This window comes from Tenrec ecaudatus, chromosome 3 (genome assembly GCF_050624435.1).
Source record: "Tenrec ecaudatus isolate mTenEca1 chromosome 3, mTenEca1.hap1, whole genome shotgun sequence".
Classification (NCBI taxonomy): domain Eukaryota; kingdom Metazoa; phylum Chordata; class Mammalia; order Afrosoricida; family Tenrecidae; genus Tenrec; species Tenrec ecaudatus.
The window spans coordinates 154,660,447-154,683,495 of NC_134532.1; the positions used below are offsets into that span (position 1 = coordinate 154,660,447).

Genomic DNA, 23,049 nt, shown 5'->3' on the forward strand with positions numbered 1-23,049 from the left:
TGTCAGCAAAGGAAGGTCGCAAAGGCTTTCCTCTGGCCACGTCATTATGGTTGGTTCCACTTTGAGAAGAGAGTTCTTCCTCAGTCATACTTTGATTGTCTTCCTGCCTAAGGGGCCATCCCTGGCACTACCTCTGACCATGTTCTGCTGCTGTTCATCCAGCTTCCAGGGGCTAAGTCTTCTGAACTGGGCAGCCTGTGCCTTCTGTGCAGTTTGTCCTTCCTTTGAGGAATCTGCTGAATCTGTTCCCACTGGGGCGTCCTGCTGGCGTTTGGGATGCCAATGACAGAGCTCCCCCATCGTAGCAATGCCCGGGCCACAAGAGTATGGCAATGGGAAGACGGGGTGGTGGTGTGGGGACGGTAGAGATATAGAATGACATGGACATTGGTGAGAGCAAGTAAGCGATAATTCATCTAGAGTTTGAATACTATCCATAATTTACTCCACAGAGAAATTGGAAACACATTCCAGATAAAAGAAACTGCACACTAGAATCAACATGACATATAGTACAACAAATATTTGCATTGTGTGGTTTGGCCAAATAGATTAGAGCACCCTCATCCCACAAAAAAAAAAAAGAAAAAGATATTAACAGTAGAATACAAGATGGAAGTAGAAACTGGATAAAGCTAAGTGTAGGTATTGTATGTATGCTACTGGTGTTTCACTTTGAGTATTTCATTTTTCACACCTTTTTATAAACTTTTTGTTTGTATTTTTTCTGACCTGTTACACTAGTAATTTTTTTTTAAAGAAAGAAAACTGTCTCCATTTTCTCTTTCCCCAAACTTGATGTTTCTGAGCGGACTGTAGTTGCCATGGTTAATAAGTAGCAGTCTGTCCTTTACTGCCTTCAAGACAAATTTGTTTGTTCTCCTAGTGGTCCATGGTATTTTCAATATTTTTTGTCAACACTATAATTCAAATTAATGAAATCCTCTCCTGCTTTCTTACTCAGTCTCCAGCTTTCACAGGAAGATGAGGCAAATGAAAATATCCTGTCCTAAATAAAGCACACCTTAGTCCTCAAAGTGACTTCTTTGCTCTGCAACACTTTAAACCACTTTTGGGCAGATTTTCCCAATACATTATTTGGTCTGATTTCTTGAATGCTGCTTCTAGGAGAGTGGATTGTGTATCCAAGTAAAATGAAATTGTTGACAACTTCAATCTTTTCTCCCTTTTTCATGAAACATTATCTTTTGTTATTCTGGCGATCTTTGGAGTATCTTTCATATCTATTTGTGGGTGATGAAAGTTATATTTAGGATAAAACATTATCACTTTCTCAAAACTATTCACTATTGTCTATTGTTTTTACTCATTGGAAATTTAATTCCAATGAATATCTTTTTTGACTAATAGTAAAGGAAAGTTTTTCATCTCTCCAATGCAAATGTGACTAACTTTGGATGTAGTAAATTAAATTTAAATTTGGTCATTTAGCTTTCAAATATTTTTGTCTTCTATAGGATCTGAGAAAAGAAGTGATAAAATTGTATACTTTCCTGGGAAAGAAGCCAACAGAGGAGATTGTGCATAAGATTCTGAACCGTACTTCATTCCAAGAGATGAAGAAGAATCCAGCTACCAACTATACAGCACTGCCAGAAGAGTTTTTGAACCATAAAGTGTCCCCCTTCATGAGAAAGGGTAAGGAGATTTTACAGTTTATAACTATTAGGATTCACAAATTGTAGTGATGCTAGGTAAAAATCGAACCGGGTCTATTCATGAATGGGGATCCACTTTAGTGCTGTTTTACCTTTAGAAACCTTTAGTGAGTCATCAGTTGTGCTGAGACATAAAACATTGTTGACCCACTGTCATCGAGTTGATGCAAACTCATGGCAACTCTCCCATACAGAGTAGAACTGCCGCATATGGTTCCCAAGGCTGTAAATCTTTACAGAGCAGACTACCACATTTTTCTCATATGGAGAAGTTGTTGGCTTTGATTCACCAACCTTTCATATAGCAGCCCTACTTTTAGACCAGTGTGTCCCCAATGATCCTTTTATGTATATAAACCAAATGAGTCGATACTGCAGATACAACAATGGCCTTACACACAGAAATGATTTTAAGGATGAACAGGACCTGCTGGAGATTTATTCCATTGAACATAAAGCACATGTGTTGATGGGTTGGAACTAATGTGATAGCACTTACCAACAACTATGTGCACTGATGTTGTGTATATATGTGTGTGCAGCAGAGTGAAATACTGCCCAAGTACTGTGCAGTCCTCCTAATTTCTGTGATGTTTCAGCTACTCTGACAGGCCATCTCATTGAAGATCTCTCTCTCTCTCTCTCTCTCTCTCTCTCTCTATATATATATATATATATATATATATATATATATATATATATATATATATATATATATCATGCTTTCTTTCTTGGCTAACCCTTGTCTTTACCAATCATGATGGCTTTTTTAGGGACTGGTTCTTTCTTAGCTCGTATCCAAAGTACATGGAGTTTCCCATCCTCCTCTCTGAGTAACATTTTGCTGTATTTGTTCCCAGAAAGATTTGTTTGTTCTGTTCATCCAAGATATTTTTAATATTCTTTGCTAACATCATGATAAAATTGCATCAATTCCTCTTCAGTTTTCATTACTTATTGACTGGTTTTCACATACAGATGAAGTGATTGAAAATATCATATATATATGACCTTTTCAATCATTTCATGAGAGCGGAGACAAGAAAAATTGACGTGAAGAAACATGAATATGAATTAAAAACTGCATCTTGGAATCGAGGGCAATATATATGCCTTAGGGAAGTAGTGTTTGTATATATGTATGTGTCTATACATACCGAGTTACCATTAATAAAGTTATGGAAAACTGCAGAAAGAAAACATAAAATGGTGAGGGGAAATTAATGTAATTTTTTGCAAGTTCTAATATCTATTTTTAAGTATAACAAATAATAATCAAGGATTTTAAGAACAAGATTTCATTAGGTATTACTAAAGACTAGGACTATTAAAAAATCTCATTATTCTGACTCAAAGATGTAATTAATATCTGTTGCATTAGTGTTCATTGCTATTTCTCCTTTATTACAGGATGTGTGGGAGACTGGAAAAATCACTTTACTGTGGCTCTGAATGAAAGATTTGATTTACGCTATGACCAGGAAATGAAAGGGTTGACTCTGAGATGCCCAACTGAGATCTAAGAAGGACTTCCATGTCTTAACATTTCTGAAAATTACTTTTTCCTTCTACTCACTTTTCCCTACATACGTAGAGAGGAATATTTTCAATGTTTGTTTTTAGAATATTACTCTACCTATAATTTCTTAATTTTGGAATTTTTCTTTGTCTAAATGAAAAACTCAAGTTGTTCCTCTCTTTGAATTATGAAATGTGTAGGTTGGAAAAGTCTACTCAGAACTAATAGTGAATTTTCAACATTATCTTTCTCCAAGTATCCTTATTCTTTGGCACAAATATGAAAATACTTTAAAAAAATCATTTTAGCATGGTAGATAAAAATGATGTGTAAACATTTTCAGGCATATCAGTCATTTACCATTTTTTATTTTATTAAGGCCTCCTTGTCTTCAAGCATGTAATTGTTGCTTGTTTTAATTACAACCCAAATACAAACCCCCTGCAGCTGGGTTGATTGCCCAAAGAACTGCTCCAATAGAGTGTCCAATACTATAAATCTTTACAGAAACAAATTGCCCTTTATTTGTCCTTTTGGTTAACAGTTAAGTATTTCATTGCCCATGCCATCAGGACTACTCTTTTTCTAATTAAACGCATTTTATTTCCCATGAGAAGCAGTGAGGGAGGTCAAACCACTGCCACCTAGCATTTAACCATCCAATGCTTACCCACGGCACCACCAGGGAAAATTACACCCGGACCAAGAAGCAACATGATCAAGGAGAAAAGATTGAAGTTGTCAAGGATTTCATGCTACTAACCTAGAAATAGTTTGAATGTGTTTTATGCTTATACTCATTTAACCAATTTGCACTTTTTAAATCTTAGACTTCCTTCTATCCTATATAAATGTAATGAATGCAAGCTCTGTAAATTTAGTTTTAAGTTGGGCAATTATCAATAAACAAATGCATAGAAAATCTAATGTGCTATTTTAAACAAATTTTATTGACATGTATCCCTATTTCACTGTCTTGTTTTGCCTTTTCAGGTCTAGTGTTATATAACAATCAATGGTTGTTGGGTTTTTTTTCCTATAATAAGATACACATAAAATCAAGACAAATTCATGATAGGTCTCAGTGTTACAATATTTACCTCTCTAATCCTTTTAGCAAAAGTCAAAACTATGGAGAAAGCAGTATGATTTGGTTTCTACCACTTGAGAAAGAAGTTCAGAAATAATTCAGTCCCCTGTTACATAGTAATCTTTTCTCCCCCTCAAATTAAAGGTACTTTAAAAAATTAAAATATACTTTTTATAAATTTAAACACTGTATGTCCATTTAACAACAAAAACGTTGTATAACAATATTGAGAATATACACAGAGACTGTGTATGCATATGTATGAAGTTAAGTAGAGGTAATAGGTGGGGAAGATAAGCAAATTGTTAACTCTTCTAGTGATACAGTAATAATTAATGTCCTACTTTTTCTCACACAATGCTTTTTACTTTTTTATGGCGAGGTTCATTCATTGCAATGGCCACACAGTACTCACAGACAATGCTCACGTTTATGGGGTTTATTGGGGAATCTAACAAGCTACACTTCAAATGGAAATGCTCAAGATATAGTTGTTTGGTGAAGAAATGATACAATGTTATTTCAAGGCTGCTAATAAATGTCCGAAGGGCATGCCACTCTGCTATAAGCCTCAACTGAAAGTCACTCAGCTCCAGATTCATGTGTCTGAAAATCCAGTTCTCCCAATTAAATCAGAGAAAGCCCACTCTCCATGCTAACTTCCTGCCCCCAAACACTGAGCTTGACTTGCTCTGTGGGCTGGGGATTCCACTACTCTGTCACATAAAATGGATCCTGGTTCCACTCCTGCTGCTCCTCTGCTCCTCCTCTGACATCACAGTTGTATATTAATTGGGCTACTGTCTCTATAGATTTACCTACCCTATATTTCATAAAAGGAAAATCATATTCAAAAATAGCAATAATAAAATTAAATACCGAAGGAACCTCAATCCAAGAGAAAGCAGAGAATAGTAAAACTTAGAACAAATTAATGAATCCAAAGTGGAAACAAATGGTAATATATTAAATTTTAACCTAATTTTGTCTGTATTTAAAAAATAATTTCTGATACACTTTGTCTGAGAGCAAGATAGTTCACATCCCTGGTCAATAGTCAGAGGGAATTCCATGAACTTAATCCCCATGGAGTCTCTACAAATGGATTTTGGGTGTTCACTGTCTTCTGTAGTCTTCTGTAAACTAGGTACTCAGAATTTAAGCTCAATATATTTCTCTCCTCAGATCTTAGATTTTATTATTTACAATCCTTGAATCACACAAGCTGATATGCTTCTTCCATGAAGGCTTAGATGACACCTCACTTAGAGAACTACTTGTTCTTAAGACAAGCTTTTAAGACTTGAGATGCTAATTCTTTCTGATAATCACCTGATTTTTTTTTAAATGAGAATAAGGTACCATCTGGTTGCTTCATCAGACTTTGTCAAACCACCTGTATCTTCAGTTACCCCTTCATAAGGGTAAATATTGAGCAAGGTCAAATCATAACAACTTATCTTTCTGAGATTCGAGCTCAATGTTAAGTGTGAACTAAAAATTCATTCATAGTTCTAAGCCCATTGTTGCAGCTATTGTATCAATCCATCTCATTACAGGCCTTCCTCTTTTCTCTTTGCCCCTCACATGAATGATGTCCTTCTCCAGGGACTAGTCTCTCCTGACAACATGTCCAAAGGATTTAAGATGAATTCTGATCATCCTTAGCTTTAAGGAGCCCTCTAGACTTACTGATTCTACAACAGATTAACTTGTCCTTTTAGCAGCCCCTTGATCTTTCACTATTTTTCTCCAACACCATAATTCAAATGCATAGATTCTTCTTCAGCCTTCCTTATTCACTGTCCACTTTTCACATGAATAATATGCAATGGCAAATACCCTGGTCAGGCACACATATACATGAGGCCATTGAAGATACCATGGCTTGGGTATACCATGGCTTGACCTGTCACCTTTATCTGCAAGGTAACCCTTACTTTTCAATACTCTAAAAGGATCAAAAGATCTGTGCACAGATTGCAACATGTCTTTTATCTCTAGACTGCTGCTTCCCTGAGCAGTGATTGTGGAACCAATAAGATAAAATCCTAGACAGCCTCAAACTATTCCCCATTTATCATGATGTTACCTACTGGTCCAATTGTGAGGAACATTTGTCTTATTAAAGTGTTCTAAACCATATGGAAGGCTTGATCTTCATCCTTCATACAATCCTTGCTCTTCATCCACAAGTGTTTCAAGTCCTCCGCACTTTCAGCATGAAAGGTGTGTCGTCTACATATCGCAGATTGTTAATAAGATTTACTCCAATCCTGATGCCATGTTCTTTTTCATAAAATCTTTTCTGATTATTGGCTCAGCAGATGGATGGAACAAGTGTGGTGAGAGAATACAAACCGAATGCCCCACTTTCCTGGTTTTAAACTATACTCCCACAACTGCCTCTTGATCCATGTTATAGGTTTTATATGACCACAAAGAAGTGTTCTGGAATTCCCATTCTTCTCAAGACTAGTCATAATGTATTATAATCCACACAGTCAAATGCCTTGGCTTACTCAGTAAAACACAAGCAAAGATCTTTCTGGTATTCTCTGTTTTGACTCAAGATCCAACTGACATCAGCAATTATATCTCTTGTTCTTTATATTCTTCTAAATCTGTCCTAAACTTCTGGCAGTTCCCTATCAATGTACTGATGTAATCGCTGTTGGATGATATTCAGTCAAATGTTATTTGCAAATGAAAGCAATTATATTGCTCCATTGGTTGAGCATTCTGTTGAGTCACTTTTCTTTGGAACGGGCAAAATATGGATCTCTTGCTGTCCTTTGGCCAAAGTAGCTGTCTTCCAAATTTTCTGGTATAGACTAGTGAGTGCTTCCAGTGATTCATCAACCTGCTGAAATAGTTTGATGTGTATTCTATCAATTCCTGAAGCTTTTTAATTGACTAATCCATTCAGTGCTGCTTGAATTTCTTTCAGCACCATTGGTTCTTGCTCATATGCTGCCTCCTAAGTGGTGGACTGACGACTAGTTAGTAATTCTGTGTATTTTTTCCATCTTCTCTTGATACTTCCTGCATCATTCAATATTTTGAATCTTATAGATTTGAATACTATAGAATCGTTCAAGTCAGAAACTGTTGCTTGAGTTATTGAGTTATTTCAGTTTCAGAAAAGCTGATGATGTTCTTTTTTGTTTTCTACCTCTAGCTCTGTGTCCATTTCATTATATAATCCTTTACTTTGTCTTCTCAAGCTGCCCTTTGCGATTTTATGCTCAGCTCTTTTACCTAATTTATTCCATGTGCCTTATCTTCTCTATAATTAAGACAGTGTATCGGAGTCTCTTCTGATAGCCACTGAGATCGTTTCATTCTCTCCTGTCTGTTTAATGAACTTTTGCTCTCTTCATGAATGATGGACTTGCTGTTCTCCCACGGCTCATCGGGTCTTCTGTCATTAGTGTTGAATGCATCAAATCTGTTCTTGAGATGGTCTCACAATCCAGGTGTGATAGATCCAAGGTCTTATTTTTGCTCGTGTCATCTTGCTTTAATTTTCTTCAGCTTCCACCTCAACTTACATATGAACAATTGATGGTCTGTTCCACGTTAGCCCATTTAGCAGCCATTTTTAGCTGCTAATACTGAGTCTCCATGTGTATTCCCAAAGATGTAATCAATTTTATTTCTGTGTACTTCATCTGGATAAATTCATGTATGCATTCACCTTTTGCATTGTTAAAGTTGTTTTCTATGACAAAGTCATTGGTTTTGCAAAATTCTAGCATGTGACCTCCAGCTTCATTTCTATCCCCAACACAATATTTTCTAACTACTCTTCTTTCTTGGTTGCATCCTTTATTTGTATTCCAATTGCCATTAACTTTTCATGGGTCTTGCTTCCAAGTTTGATCAATTTTAATCTGAAGTCATTGATGGAACTCTTTGATTTCTTCTTTACTAGCTTTTGCGTTTGTTACATAAATTTGAATAACAACTCTACTGATTGGATTTCCTTGAGGGTTGATAGATATAATCCTGTCACAGACAGCATTGAACTTCATAGTGTATTTTGTAATGTTCTCTTTGACAATTAATGCTACATCATCCCTCTTGATTGTGTTATTCCTGGTATAATAAATCATATGATTTTCTGATTAAAAATGGCCAATACAGTCCACTTTAGCTCACAAATACCTAGGATATTGATCTTTTTGCATTCCATTTCATTCTTGACAACTTTCAATTTTCCTAGATTCATACACACTCTGAGTTCTAATCATTAGCAAAATTTCGCACCTATTTCTACCCCTGTAAAAAGTTAGAGTGTCAGAAACCCATAAAGGCAGTTCAACCCTGCCCTATACCATTTCTACAAGACAGAATCCACTCATTGACTGTGAGGTTCACACACACAAGATTGTGAAAGCAGATACGTCTGTGTCCTCAGGGTTTGTCAGGGTTTGCCAGTGTTTATCTTGGAAGTAGCCAGTGTGGCAGGGTCAAAAAGAGAGCAACTGTGGATGTTAAAAAAATGGGATATAGATTGAATTAAAGTAAAAGGAAATTATAAAAACTAAACAGTGAAACATTTGGGTTTGGGTGGGGATTACCACTTCTTTGTCTGGGATGGTGTAGGGAGGTGCATGTGGCAGGAAGGGTGCCTGGGGAGAAGAGGTAAAGGAAAACCACATGGCAAAGAGAATTGCTTGGCTGTGAGGGAGTCTGCCACAGGCTCCCCACTAGCAGTGTCCACTCTTTGGAGGGCCTGCGAGGCCAGACTGGCCAGGTGAGGGTCCTGGCTGGGGGAGTTGGGATAGATCTGCTCTTGCTGGGGGAGGGTGTTTGCTCTGAAGTTGAGATTTCTGATCAGTGGTGAAGGGGAGCATTGTTAGTGATCTCCAATTTAATAGAAAGAAATCTGGTTTCAATTGTGTGGTTTTCCTGTATCTGCTTGGGAGGCATGCATAGCCTCAGGGAATGGACCAAGTGAAGAGATGATGTTAAAGTTAAAGGGGGATTTTAAAGCAAAAAAATTGTTCTCATTTTTGACCCTTTTACGATGTGTCCTCATTTTGAATATTTGCTTTCTTTGTGATTAAGAGTTTTCTCTATTTTGTTTTGTTATTGTTGTTGGTGGTGGGTTTTGTTTCTGGGGGGTCTGCTTTTCTGTGTATGGAATCCAGGATAGGTAAATCAATAGACACAGTAACTGGATTAACAGGTTCTTAGGATTATCGCAGGTGTGGTTGTAGGGAAATGGAGAGCTAATAATAATGAGTACAAGAAAGAAGAAAATTGTTGGTGGTGATGAGTTCACAACTTTTCAAATATGATATGTCCAAATTAAATATGATATGCAACTTAACTGTCCGAAAACTGTTTTTAAAAAAGACATACTTTCAGAAGCCCACAGGGGCTCTTCTCCCCTGTCCTACAGGCTCACTTTCACAGAGTTGAAATCAATGCAATGACGGTAAACTTGCTTTGGGTACGGATATATTTACAATAAAACAAGAAATACTCACAACAAATGCAGTCTTCATTTCTACAACTGTCTATCTGGCCATAGATGGTATTTACAACCACCTTTACCCAGCACCTATTCAATACCCTCCTTGGCCTGAACAAGCACCTCAGCTGGGCATGGTCCTCTTACAGATGAGTTCATCCAAACATTCATTCCAGAAGGCTCTGGATTATTAGCAATCATGTTGGAGTTGAGTTGCTATAGTTTTTCATTGACTTGAATCATAGAGCCGGGTAGTATTAAGAGATGCCTAAGGGATCTTCTGTCTTCTGGATCCTCTTCTTGACTGCCATTATGTAATATCCATGAAATTTCTCCTGCATAATCAACCAATCACATACAGCATGAGTATGAAAACTCCAGAATTTACCTATTAACTCACAGACATGAGGAGCCCATGGTGGCCAGGTGACAATCTTACCTTCTATTTGAATGGAATGAGAGTTCAAGTACATCATGGGAGCCTTCCAGGGCTGTTTTTTTTGGGGGGGGGCGGGGAGCGGGCGAATTAAGACTGCACCTACAAAGCATATAGTCACAGAGACAGGAAGCAAAATTTTTGTAATGGATCACTAGGGATGGTACTGAAAAGTGCTCTTCGCAGACTTCTGAGTGCTGCTTGCGCATTGCCCACAGCCATCTGTAACCAGGCACAAGTTTTCATTTCCTCAGGCTTAAGGAGGACACTGTCCTTAACTGGTCTTAAGGAATACCCCATGAGACCACTTCTCAAAACTAATAAAATCAGGTGAAACCCAGAATCTATTCTTTGAGTCATCTTGCCTTTAGGGTCAGTCTTGTTGGAGCTAGGGTACTATGTGATGAATTCCACAGAGCAGTAGTTCATGTCATTTATAATCGATCATTATACTAAAGCTTCTCCTTCCATTTATTTCAGTGTGTTTTATTTCTCTAGTTTGTTGAGTGCCATGATATCTCTATAGCACATGTTCTAGAAATTAGTAACATTTATATCCAGAAAATATTTATGTTATAAATATTTAAACACAGAGAAAAATATTTTAAAACCTGTTCACCTATCAAATGGACAGTTATTTGGGGAGAGGTTGGCAAAGCCTCTGAAAGATGGGACACGTGTCCTATTCTGGAAACCGTTCTGAGCAGTTACTGCTACACGTCAACCTCCTATGTGCATGTATTAACTCGAGAGTATATTGGACTCTGTTTTCTATTTGGCAAGAGATATAAGGAAGAAAGGAATGTGAAATCAAGGTTAATTTTCTCTTTGTCATGACATTAACTCATATAGATTATACTCTCACCCTCACTAAAATTAACTGGAAGTGTTTTATCACTTAAGTTGCCTGTTTCCATTAAACCTCTCCCAGCAGCATCTTCTGATACTAAATCCAGACTCTTATATTGTAATTTTTATACAACATTAACCTGTGATTCATGAAAGGGGGTGGGAGGAGGTATGGTGGGTCTGCTGCAGGGGTGTTCGATACGTGTATCACGATCTACTAGACGATCACACATGTAGTGTGGGTAGATCGCATGGCATTAAAGAATTAGACGAAAGCCTATCATCTATCCCATCACTTAAATGATACACAGTGCAGCCAATCAGATGCACTCTTAGATGTCAAACGCATGCGCAAACAACTGCGCTAAGTGCAACAAAACTAACAAGCTAAGTTACCGCCAACTTTTAGACCTTGTTTTTTTCCTCTTAAAGTAAGAAAGGGTATTAAAATGAGTAGTGGACGTGGTCCCGAAGGGGTCAGTTATCAGGCATCAAAGAACAAAAAAATCATACCATTGGCTGCACACCTCCATGATACGATCGCCGAGACAAACGGGTGCATAAGCAAATGTGGTGAAGAAAGCTGATGGTGCCCGGCTATCAAAAGAGATTGTGTCTGGGGTCTTAAAGGCTTGAAGGTGAACAAGCGGCCATCTTGCTCAGAAGCAACAAAGCCCACATGGAAGAAGCACACCAGCCTGTGTGATCACGAGGTGCCAAAGGGATCAGGGATAAGGCATCATCAAAAAAAAATCTTACCATAGTGAATCAAGAGGGAAGTGCAGAGTGGAGACCCAAAGTCCATTTGTTGGCCACTGGAGACCCCCTTACAGAGGGGCCTAGGGGAGGAGTGTGATGTAGCAGTCAGGGTGCGATGTAGCACCGATGAAAAATGCAGCTTTCCCCCAGATCCTGGCTGCTTCCTTCCCCCCAACTACCATGATCCAAATTCTACCTTGCAAGTCTGGGTAGAGCAGAGGTTGTACACTGGTGCACATAGGAGCTGGAGGCACAGAGAATCCAGGGTGGATGATACCTTCAGAACCAGGGGGTGAGGGGCGATACTGGGAGAGTAGAGGGTGAGTGGTTTTGAAAGGGGGAACTGACTACAAAGATCTACATATGACCTCCTCCCTGGGGGACGGACAAAAGAGAAGGGGTGAAGGGAGGCACCGGATAGGGCAAGATATGACAAAATAATAATATATAAATTATCAAGGGCTCATGAGGGAGGGAAGAGCGGGGAGGGAGGGGGAATGAAAGAGGACCCGATGCAAAGGGCTTAAGTGGAGGGCAAATGCTTTGAAAATGATTAGGGCAAAGAATGTACAGATGTGCTTTAGACAATTGATGTATGTATATGTATGGATTGTGATGAGAGTTGTATGAGCCCCCAATAAAATGTTTTTTAAAAAAATGAGTGGTGGAGCTGGACCAAGTAAGAAGACAAACACGTATCACTTTCACACGGAATGGGAGATTTTGACCCTACAAGCTGACGTTCAGCTGAAGTCCAGAACACAGGAACAGTTCTGGAACTTACTCGCAGAGGGAAAGTACCCAAACATGAGAATATGTGCCACGTCCTTGACTGCATTATTCGGCTCTACTTCTTCATGTGAGTCAGCCTTTTCCCACATAAAGATAATGAAGTCAAAGTACAGTTCCACCATGACCGATGATCATTTGGAAGTGTGCTTGAGGCTGGCTGTCAGCAGCTACTGTCCGGACTATGCATCCCTGGCTCATTCCATTCAGTGAAAGTCATCAGAGTAAACTCAGGTAATGACAAAAAATGTGCATGGTTAATTGTGTTGTGTTGTGCTATATGGACTCATGCGCTTATGCAAGGTACATAAACATACATTATGCATATCTAGAATTCTCAATGCATTTATTAATGAATGTAATAACTAAATATAATTTTGCATTTTTGTAGTTGGTAGATCATTTTGACTTGGTCATTTTATAAGTAGCTCGCATGCTGGAAAAGTGTAGCCACCCCTGGTCTACTGCAACCCTGAAGATCACTTCCTGTCTTAAGGAATGTGGGGAGGAAAACTGGCCATGCTTTCCCGTTTTCAGATTAATCTGTATCTCGTTGCCCCCGTTGTTTTGTCTTCTTATAGTTAAGTAGTGAAATGCTCAAGCTGTTCCTGATGCCTTCCCCCACAGCAAAAGAGAACAATCTAAAAACTATAAAGAAAATGTTTTAATGAAGATCTTTCCACTAGAGATATACATACACATTGTTTAGGGTGTTCTAAAAGGATAACGATATAAAAAATTAATGAAACTATCTCCATATGTTGCTGCATGAGCAGTTTCAAATTCAAATTCCATTATGAGAAAAATGGAAACTTAAGAGATTTAAAAAATTTCCTTTCATCAGCATGATTCAAAGATCTGATTCTAAAAGAAAACAGATTGCAGATAAAATTTTGGACAAATTAAATTGATAAGGAATTCTCACAGTTATTTCTATTCTGAAGTAATTGCTATAACCAAAGTTACAAATGCGATACAACAAACTCTTTCTTTCTGGCTGGTATTGTTATCATTTAAGAGTAAGATGTGTTCCAGTTTTTCTTGGCTGTACAACCTTTTCCCTTCCCTCCCACAGAGGAAACCAGTTTTTTCTCTATAACTGGTCCATGCACTCTAGATGAACAGATAAATCACCTTTCAATCTAGGTTCTTATCAGCACTGGAGCCATAGAACTGTATCTGGGTTTTGCTTGGCTTTCTCGGCTGAAATTGGAACCAGTTAAACTACAAGTAAAGCGCTTTCATTTACTAAGCATCATTATTTATAGAAGCAATTCCAGATGCGAAGCTTAGTAGATTTCTTAGCTCTTTGTTTTGTTCTACCACCAAGACCAACAACAGAAATCCTTCCCTTAAGCCTTTGTAAAACACAAACAGATTTTGCACAGGTTAACCAGCAGCCTGATCCAGCTCAAAAGACTTCCTTTTATGTCTTCCTAACACATGAGACGCATTATTTACAGTTGACTGAAAATTATACAGAGTGAAACTTTCACTAACCAATTACTGTCAAAGCGAATCCCTGGACCTTCAGTTCGTCAAGCGAAGCACCTGGTAAGTGATTCCTTAACTGTCTTTACAGTGCCCATACTTTAAATATTCATGAAATCGGTAATGAAAACTTCAAAGAATGAGAAATAAAGATTCTAGTATGGATGCTTTGCCATTACAAGGGAATACGGAGGCATTCTTAAGTCTTGATTTCCTACCATAATGACACAGGGTGGTTTTCCGTAATAGCAGTTGTGTGTAGGTCATTGCATTCTCCATTTTGGGGGGGAATAAGCTAAAATTATTTTAATAGGGGGTGAGTCTATTTTCTCAGTGCTTATATTTAACTTGAAGGAAAACTCTTGTGCAGATCACTCCCAGGTTCAGGTTGAATTATAAGAAAACATGTTTAACAGAATATTAAAACCAGATGTAGGCAAAGATGTGGTTTTTATATCTCCCCGTTTGTGTGTTTTTCCAGATTCTCAATGCATTGTATAGATATTATGTAATGTATTTGCGAATGATGATTGATTACTTTTCCTTATATATTTTCCACTGTGGTTTCATTGAAACAAGTAAAATATTTTTATCATTAAATCAAATAAATATTATAATAATATATTCTTCAAATATCTGGAAATGCACTTCTTTCTAAAGGATTTTCAAACAAGATTGGAGCTAGGCTATTATTTTGACTGTAATTAATAACTATGTAAATATGCTTAATGCATCCCTTTTTCTTTTGATGTGGGCTTATTGTGAGAGGAATAGTCTAAGAAACCCATGTCCGTACAAAAAGTCCAGGTGTAAGAAGAGTCACATGATGCTGTTAATTGTTATTGTAGCTATGTGAATGGTCAAATATTGTGTTTTAACTGTAAATGAAAGACTTCATTTGAAAATAAAGCAATTCTAGTGGCTTAAAAAAGAGATCTTTGCTGGCACCTCGGCCATCTGTTGGAAAGCCCAGCAGCTCCTCAGGAGAAAGATGATGTGCACGACTGCCATAAATCCGGACAGAGTTACAGTCTCCGAGACCCAGAGAGGCAGGTCCACTGTGTCCCAAGGAGCTGCATTCAGTCAGAATTCACATGATGACAGGAAGTTTGAAGTTTGGGGAGTGAGTTACAGTAATCTACTTAGACATTGCCTGTGTCCAGGCACACAAGCTTTTCTCCTGCCCCCATAATTATTACTTTTTAAAGGATTACTCATTTCTTCAAATAAATGAAGATCCATATACTTAAAATTCCAAACCAAATGGGAAATTACATCTTTTAATAAAAGGAATATACATTTTCTCAACTACCTGCATGTGAAAATTGAAGTCATAAAATTCATTTGGACAACATCCCACTGCATGTAGGTCCAAGGTTCCAACCCCTGTAAAGTCTATTGTACTAAAATTTTGATGTGAATACAATGGCTCATAATAAGAGAACAGAAGCTATGCTATTACTTCCACCAAAACAATATTCTCTTTGTATCTGGCTCATTATGTTAAAGATATTTGACTTCATCTGGACGTGTTTCTTTAATTTCTTTTATTATGCCTAGAAAGGTACACTGCATTCTCTATATTATGACAAAGATTTGGCTGACATTATATATGAACTGAACCATACCTAACTATTCCAACTTATAAACAAATTCAATTTAAATACAGACTTAGAAATGAAGCGCATTCCTAATCCAGGGATTGCCAGTGTATAATGGTGTTAAAAAAAACATCCAACTAATGTATCTTATCACAGAATTTACTGTGGATGTTAAATGATTCATGACTGTATTAAATTTGAACACCATAAAGCGTCCTTTAACTTAATATCAGGATAATATAGTTCTAATCAAAGTTCTTATTCTATCATGTCTTTCCAAATGTACTAAAAGTTTTCATATAATGAAAAGAATCCTTTAAAAACATTTTTTTACCTTTTGACTTTTTTAGTACTATAAAATAGTCCAAAATAGTTAGAGGGTAATTTTCAACATCAATTATATTCTTTGTTCCCCAGGGGAAGTTAGGAAATTTATATCTCTATTCATGCATCTAAGTGGAACTTCCTCTTCTATTCTGAATCTGGATACAAAGCACTCTCAAAATCTCTTTGAAACTGGTTTCAAAGAAGTTTTCAGGAGCCTTCCAGAACAAGAAAAGACTAGTTGCCAGGCTTACTCCAAGATGTTCCCAAGTAGTGTAATCAATTGGGTTCTGAGTTGGAAGTCATCTACTTCTATGAAGAACTGAAGGACTTCTTTAGATAGTTTTCCAATATACAAATCTCAACCCATTTTATCTCATGACATTCTGAGTGAGAATGGTTTTAGAGAGTGAAAAGTTTAAAGATAGCATTAATCTTTCCTAAAGAAGATGGTGCATTGTTGGGGAGATATTTTGTCACGGTGTCTGGAGATATATATTGCTCAGTTAAGTTTGTTTAGGTATGAACAGGCCACCAGGAATCACTATGCCATCTGCTCACTTTGGGACTGTGGATTTTTTTTAACTATAAGTTTAACTCATGTGGACCCTTCGTGTTAGAGGAATGTATCAATGCTTCGTACCTTACAGAAATACGCCAATGCTCTAGCCTAACCTCCAAAGATGCCCTGTTCTATCGCCAGCAAATAAAATGATATGGCTGTAAAAGTAAGAGCAAAGAACTTTATTGAGGTTTCAAAACACCATAAACCAGGGACACATCTGACTTCAAAATGTGAAATCAAAGACTCCAAAAATGGTAAAGAAGCATACTTGTAAAACCTAAAGGCTTAACATTCCTTTTGGAATTTTTAATCTCAAGGAAGCTGGTGAGCAACAACTCACAACAGGAGCTTTAAAGTGATTACTCTGGAAAAGGAATGTAGGCTAATTATAATTAGTTATCTGAAGTACATGACATAGGGGACTTTGACAGATTAGTCATAGGCAATTATCTTAAAAGTTTTATGAAGGTTGTAAAAAACATTTCTGATCAGGTTTTTGTGTCAAGGTCTTTCCATGGAAAGATATTTTTCTATATCCCTAGCTTGATGAGAGGGAAAACACTCCTTTGCTATGCATTTCAGTTTCTCTCAAGCTTAGACCATACAAAGAAAATATGCACAAACTAAGTTTGAGTATGGGGTCAGACTTGGGCCAACCATTCTGACAAGAGTTAAGCACTTCAAATTTAGACATTTTGCACGCTTAGGATAAAGTGCTCATAGATGTTGTAGATGGGCCAAGAAGTAAGTATATCTCAAGAAAAAAATATCATGGTAAAGCCTATCAGTTTTGTCTAGAGGAATCTAAGGGGAATTAATACCAGTGATTGTAAAGGAAGCAAAATCAGTAACAATAGTGCTAATAAACAGACATTTTTGTAAGATATCACGCAGGTGATAACATGTTGTGGGAAGATTGAGAAATAAAATTGTACCTGAGATCAAGTGGAAGATTACATAATAAAAGTACAAAAGTATTGGCCAGTCAGAGCAGCAGGAACTGGAGATGATGGGGTATGAGCAGCCTTAGTGGGACAAAACCGGTTCTACCTAGTGTTTGGGGCAAAGCGTAGGTATCAGAAATCATAAATGAATTCTACTACAATATGCACTCTCAATTTATATATGACCATAGTACCCCAAAACATTTAAATAATTATTGCATCCCATAATAGAAAAATAATCACAGACTTTCAAAGTAAAGAAATATTTACTTGGAATGGCAAAAGTGCTGTGAGAAACTGCCAACTGGGGAACAAGGATGACATTTCAGAAACAATGGAATCATTCGCATATGTGTGTGTATCAATCACAAGTTCATTTTATACTGATAACAGATACTACAGCCTGCATCAAAATGGTCATATAGTGACACAAGGAACCACTAATTTGAATTATCAATGTTGTAAGGCTCACATTTTCTTAATCAGCAAACCAACACAAGTAATCTAAATTTTAAAAATATATTTTAAAGTCTTATTGATTAGAAAATTAGAGAAAAATGAAAGAAATTTTCTTTGAAATATATATTGGATCGTCAACCATTACATAGTCAAAATGATATAATAATACAAATTAGAATATTCTAAAATCTCTAAGTTGTGAGCAAAGACATGACCAGCGGTAAATCTGAGCAACTAATTGTTGAACTAAAACAAGACAAGCCAAACAACAAGCTATATATAACTAACACTGCAACTCTCCCCTACACACACAAAAACCTCAAATGGTGGTGAGGCAATACAGAAAACAGTGAATTCAAGAATAAAGAAGGAGGACCTAGGAATGTTAATGTGTTTCACAGCATGCCATTTAGAAAATTGTACAATTCCATTCCTCAGCTGGAATGTATTTAACCTTGAGTTAAACTCTATTTTAGTAGGAGACAAAAACTGAACATTTCAAATCATATGGTTATGATTTTGAAAGTTAGTAGAATAAATACAGTGTTTCACTAAATTCTAGCACAGCAGAAAAAAGATTATCTTTAGGATCTGACAAAGTTGTGTATGATAGGCTCTGTGGGAGAAATCTGCTTCTGTCAAGATTTACAGTCTTGAAAACCAAAAATTTGCTATGAGTTAGAATTGACCCTATGGCAGTGAATTTATATCATCTGGATCATTTTTATTTGATTATTTTTTCCTTTTGGTCAGATGTAATCCCCCATTTTTTCCCAGTCTGTGGCTTATTTTTCATGCCCTCTGAAAGTCTCTTATTGCTGAGAAAACATTTTTAAATTTAGGAATTTTGGTTTATCAGTTTTTCCTTTTATGGGTGGTACTTTTGATTTTGTACTGAAGAATTCTCTCTCGGCCTAGGCCAAAACTCATGAAGATTTTCCCATATTTCCCACCCTAAATGTTTTATAGTTTTACATCTACATTTAAGTGTATAGTCTATTTTGAGTGAATTTCTGTATAAAGAAGAAAGTGTATTTTGGCTCTAGTTGTTCTAGCACCATCTATTTAGAGGACAGTCTTTCTTCCATAGACTTGTCTCTGCACCTATGTCATAAATCAATTGTTTGTATATGTGAGGACCTTTCTGGAGTCTCATCTGTTTCATCGATCTATATGCCCACCCTTACACCAGCACCACGCTGTCATGATTAGTGTCGCATTGCGGTAGCATTAACTTCCCATCCTCTCTGCCAGCCAGGAGCAGAGTCTCTGCCGCACTCTAGTCAGTTTCCTCTTCCGTCTCATTGCAGCGACCAGGACCATTTCTCGACCACGCCTAGCGTCTTTCATCTTCATTCAGCTGATATTTTTATTGTACTTTTAGAGTCAGCTACAGTCACTCTTCGTATATCCCTTCTTGTTTAAAAACAAAATCCCAAGCCCATAGACTGTGGCCTTTAACCTGAGCTTTCTCTCCAGCAAGGTCAAAATGCACCAAGCTGCCATCTGCAGAAGTTCCCTTGGGCTTCCCAGGGAGCCTGCCCCACCACCCCACCCCAGCTGCCTGGACGGACAGTAGTGGCATCTTAGCACCCATTGATAATCAGCTTCCTGTCTGGTAGAGGGGCAGTTGGTGTAAACCAGTTGTTATGATTCATCGCTAAGATTTCTGTCTTTTGAGAAGTGTTGCTAATGGGGCCAGGCTGAATGGTGTGTGACTTAGACAGTTTCCTTTATGAAAACGGTCTGATTTCTGGTGCTTCAGCCATTGAAACTCTCTTTTTGAACAAGTAGGTTCCCGTTCCTAGACTTCCTCACAGTTCAATAGATAAAGGTGCTTTCGTTGAGTATTTTTACTGATATTTCTTCCTGAAAAAAAAGTTGGGTATGATCTTTGACTGCTCTATTTACATGTTACTTCTTTGGGAAATGATCCTATTAACTTCCTGTGCCCTTGGTTGTTGCTGTTGTTCTCTGGAGTCAGCTCTGACTCACAGTGACCCCGTGTACAACACTATGAAACGCTGCTCAGTTCTGCGCCATCCTCACGACTGCTAGGCTTGAGCCCAGCACTGCAGCCACTGTGTCCATCTCTCTCCTTGAAGATGTTCCTCTTTTTTGCTGCCCTTCTACTGGAGTAGAAAATTCAAGCCTCGAGTTTCAATATTGAAAGATTCTATGGGTGAAATATTAAATGATCTAGGAAGCATCAAAAAGAAGATGGGAAGAAGACACAGAGTCACTGTGCTGGAAAGAACTAGTCGGCATTGAACCATCTCAAGAGGTAGCACATGAGCAAGAACCAGTAGTACTGAAGGAAGAAAGTTCAAGGTACACTGAGAGCATTAGCCCAAAGCAAGGCTCCAGGAATTGATGGACTATCCAGAGAAATATGTCAACATGTTGGTGAAGTATTAGAAGCACTCACTCTATGCCAGGAAATCCGGAAGATAGTTACTTGGCCAACTGACTGAAAAAAGAAAGATGGCCCAATAAAATACTCAAATGACGCTTGCAGTCGGACATTGACAGATTCAGGCTAGATTCAGAAGAGGACATAGCACAAAGATGAACATTGCTGAGGTTACGTGGATCTTAGCTCAATGCAAAGAATACCAGAAAGATGTTTACTTGTGTTTTTATTGTTTTATGCTAAGATGTTTGACGATGTGGATCATAACAAACTATGGATGCCCTTGAGCAGAGTGGGAATCCCAGAGCAGTACATTGTGCTAATGAGGAACCTGAACGTGGATATATACATATGAGTTTCTGTGTATTTGTTTCTCTAATGTACCCAGACTAACATAGGGGAGTATCCCCTTGAATATATGGTCTTTGTTTCTTTGGGGTGTATATTCAATAAAGAGAGATTGCAGGGTCATATGGTATTTCTATTCAGATTTGTACAAGAAAAATAATCCACAGAATCAATATTTGTATCTATCTATCCCTTTCTTACTTTTGATTTTACAAAATAAAAAACTAAGGAACTTATTGTCAACCTATCTTATAGGGAACCTTGCAGAATACTATTTCTTAATTCCAGGTAAATCATAGAGTATCACCTGAAAGAGTAAAATTAAAACAAATTGCACAAAGAAAGCCAGATATGTGCAAGCCCACATCTACGTACTGCTTTGAAACACAGTACGGGTGTGTGGGTCTCTTTGTAATGTGTGTGTCAGTAGGGCTGACAAGCAAGCACGGAGTGTGGTGTAGCAGGCTTGTTTATGCCTTCAGGAACTGAGATGATCTAACTAATCTTTTCCATTCCTTGGCTACTAATAGTGCTATTTTCCATTTTATTATTAGCCCCTTAGGGAGTCCCAAATTGTGAGAAGCAATGTCTTCCACAAGGTAAAATGGACATTTAAAAACCTTAAAGAAACAAGTGACAGCCTACTTCCTTACTATCCACAGTTAATTACATGAAGATTTCAATGAAGAGCATTCATTTAACCCTAGAATTTATCTAGGAGACAGAGAAGATGAGTAAGCGTAATTTTAAATCTAATCATAGCTTTATATCATACCCAGTGTTGTAATTCTCTTTCATGTTGCTTCATGCCAAGTGGATTTGATGTTAATTTGTGCTAAGAATTTATATATATTACAATGTGTAGCAAAATAACATGAACCCATTCAGTGTATTTCAATAGTAAGTATAAGAGTAATCAGATACTTTACTGTAAAAAAGCTATGTGGAAAACATGAGATAGAATTTGTCTTCCTTTTCAGTCCTTATAAAGGTATTAAACAGCCATTTAAATAGGTATTTTCTCCTGTAATTTTTCAGCAACAAAGACGTCTCTGTTAAGGTGCTGACTATTTTCTCGTTTCAGTTATTGTAATTTGGTAAGTCATATCTTTTTATAATCCAAGAATAAAAGGAAGATTTTCTAAGAAGGTGAAATTGTGGAAAAATGCAAAATGTAGTAGCCAGTTATTACAGTTCACGTATTCTATTAACAAGGTATCTGTGTCAGAAATCGAAACAAGTAGGTTCTTATTGGTCTGTGGGAGACTGCGACACGAATAGCAGTCTTTAGGCTGTCAATATGGTGCTTCAGAGACCTTTACAAACAGCACATTCCTTATCCCAGAATTGAGTTTAGTCGTTAAATTTGTAAAAATTTAGATGATCAAAGTATAATTTTTAAGTGTTATGTTTGATTACTGGGTTTGCTATTTATGTTATTTCGGTTTAAAGCATATAATAGCTTTAGATAAAATATTCCTTTGTTTTAATTTACAATGGCTATCAGTCAATACTGTTCAGGTTTACAGAGACTGGTATTGAGGATTATCAATGTCCAGAAGATTAAATTGCTTCTGAGGTCTATAATTATTCCCTAGAGGTGGTTATATTTCAAGGGACCGTCTCAGAGAAGTAAACAAAAGAGACCTAAGGCAAACAAGAATCTCCTTGCCATGTTATTGAGCTTATGCCAACTCAGTGTATCATCATGCTGTTATAAGCCACTAAAGGGTATTATTTTTAATGATTATAATTATTATTTCTGGCTTCAATTCTTGATCAGAGAATATTCATAAATTTAAAGGTAAGTTGAATTTTACTGCATCTCTTTCATGACTACTGTGATTGCAGGTTTGTAAGGAATCAAAATGCTAAAATGGAATGTTGAACTTATATGCAAAATTCAACTCAGATTAAAGAAACATTAAAACATACTAATGGGAATTGATTTATAAATATAGTATTGGGAATTTTATATACTAAAGTGTATTAAAAACCTCTTAGAAAAAAATGGAATCAAACTAATAATTTGTTTTCATTATATTTTTCTTCATTCAATATTCAAGTATTCTCAGGCTTACATAAAATTCAAATTGTATTTTGAATGATTTCTAAAGGGAGAAATTATATGTTAGACATTCCATGTGTAAAAACAATGACATGAAATGAAATGTTTTCTTTGATACACAGTTCTTTGTAACTTCTGTACTTGTTAGACTGTCTATGTTCTTATTAGCTTCTGTTTCTGACAGATCATAACTAATAAATGATAAAGACATAAAATAGAGTACCAGTTAT

General features: G+C 37.0%; 2 protein-coding genes across 3 annotated transcripts in view; both read left to right on the forward strand.

The window, feature by feature from the left end:
- SULT1E1 (sulfotransferase family 1E member 1) overlaps positions 1 to 3,842 on the forward strand; it is a 75,897-nt gene extending 72,055 nt beyond the window's left edge. For both annotated transcript variants that reach the window (XM_075544241.1, XM_075544242.1), the window contains exons 8-9: positions 1,479 to 1,659; positions 3,090 to 3,842. In XM_075544241.1, coding sequence (XP_075400356.1) covers positions 1,479 to 1,659; positions 3,090 to 3,202 — 294 coding nt within the window. In that variant the 3' untranslated portion in view covers positions 3,203 to 3,842. The remainder of the gene's footprint in view (positions 1 to 1,478; positions 1,660 to 3,089) is intronic.
- Positions 3,843 to 13,871: 10,029 nt separating this feature from the next.
- LOC142442856 (sulfotransferase 1 family member D1-like) overlaps positions 13,872 to 23,049 on the forward strand; it is a 35,797-nt gene continuing 26,619 nt past the window's right edge. Inside the window, exon 1 of the mRNA XM_075544246.1 lies at positions 13,872 to 14,160. The gene's annotated coding sequence lies outside the window, so the exon portion shown is untranslated. The remainder of the gene's footprint in view (positions 14,161 to 23,049) is intronic.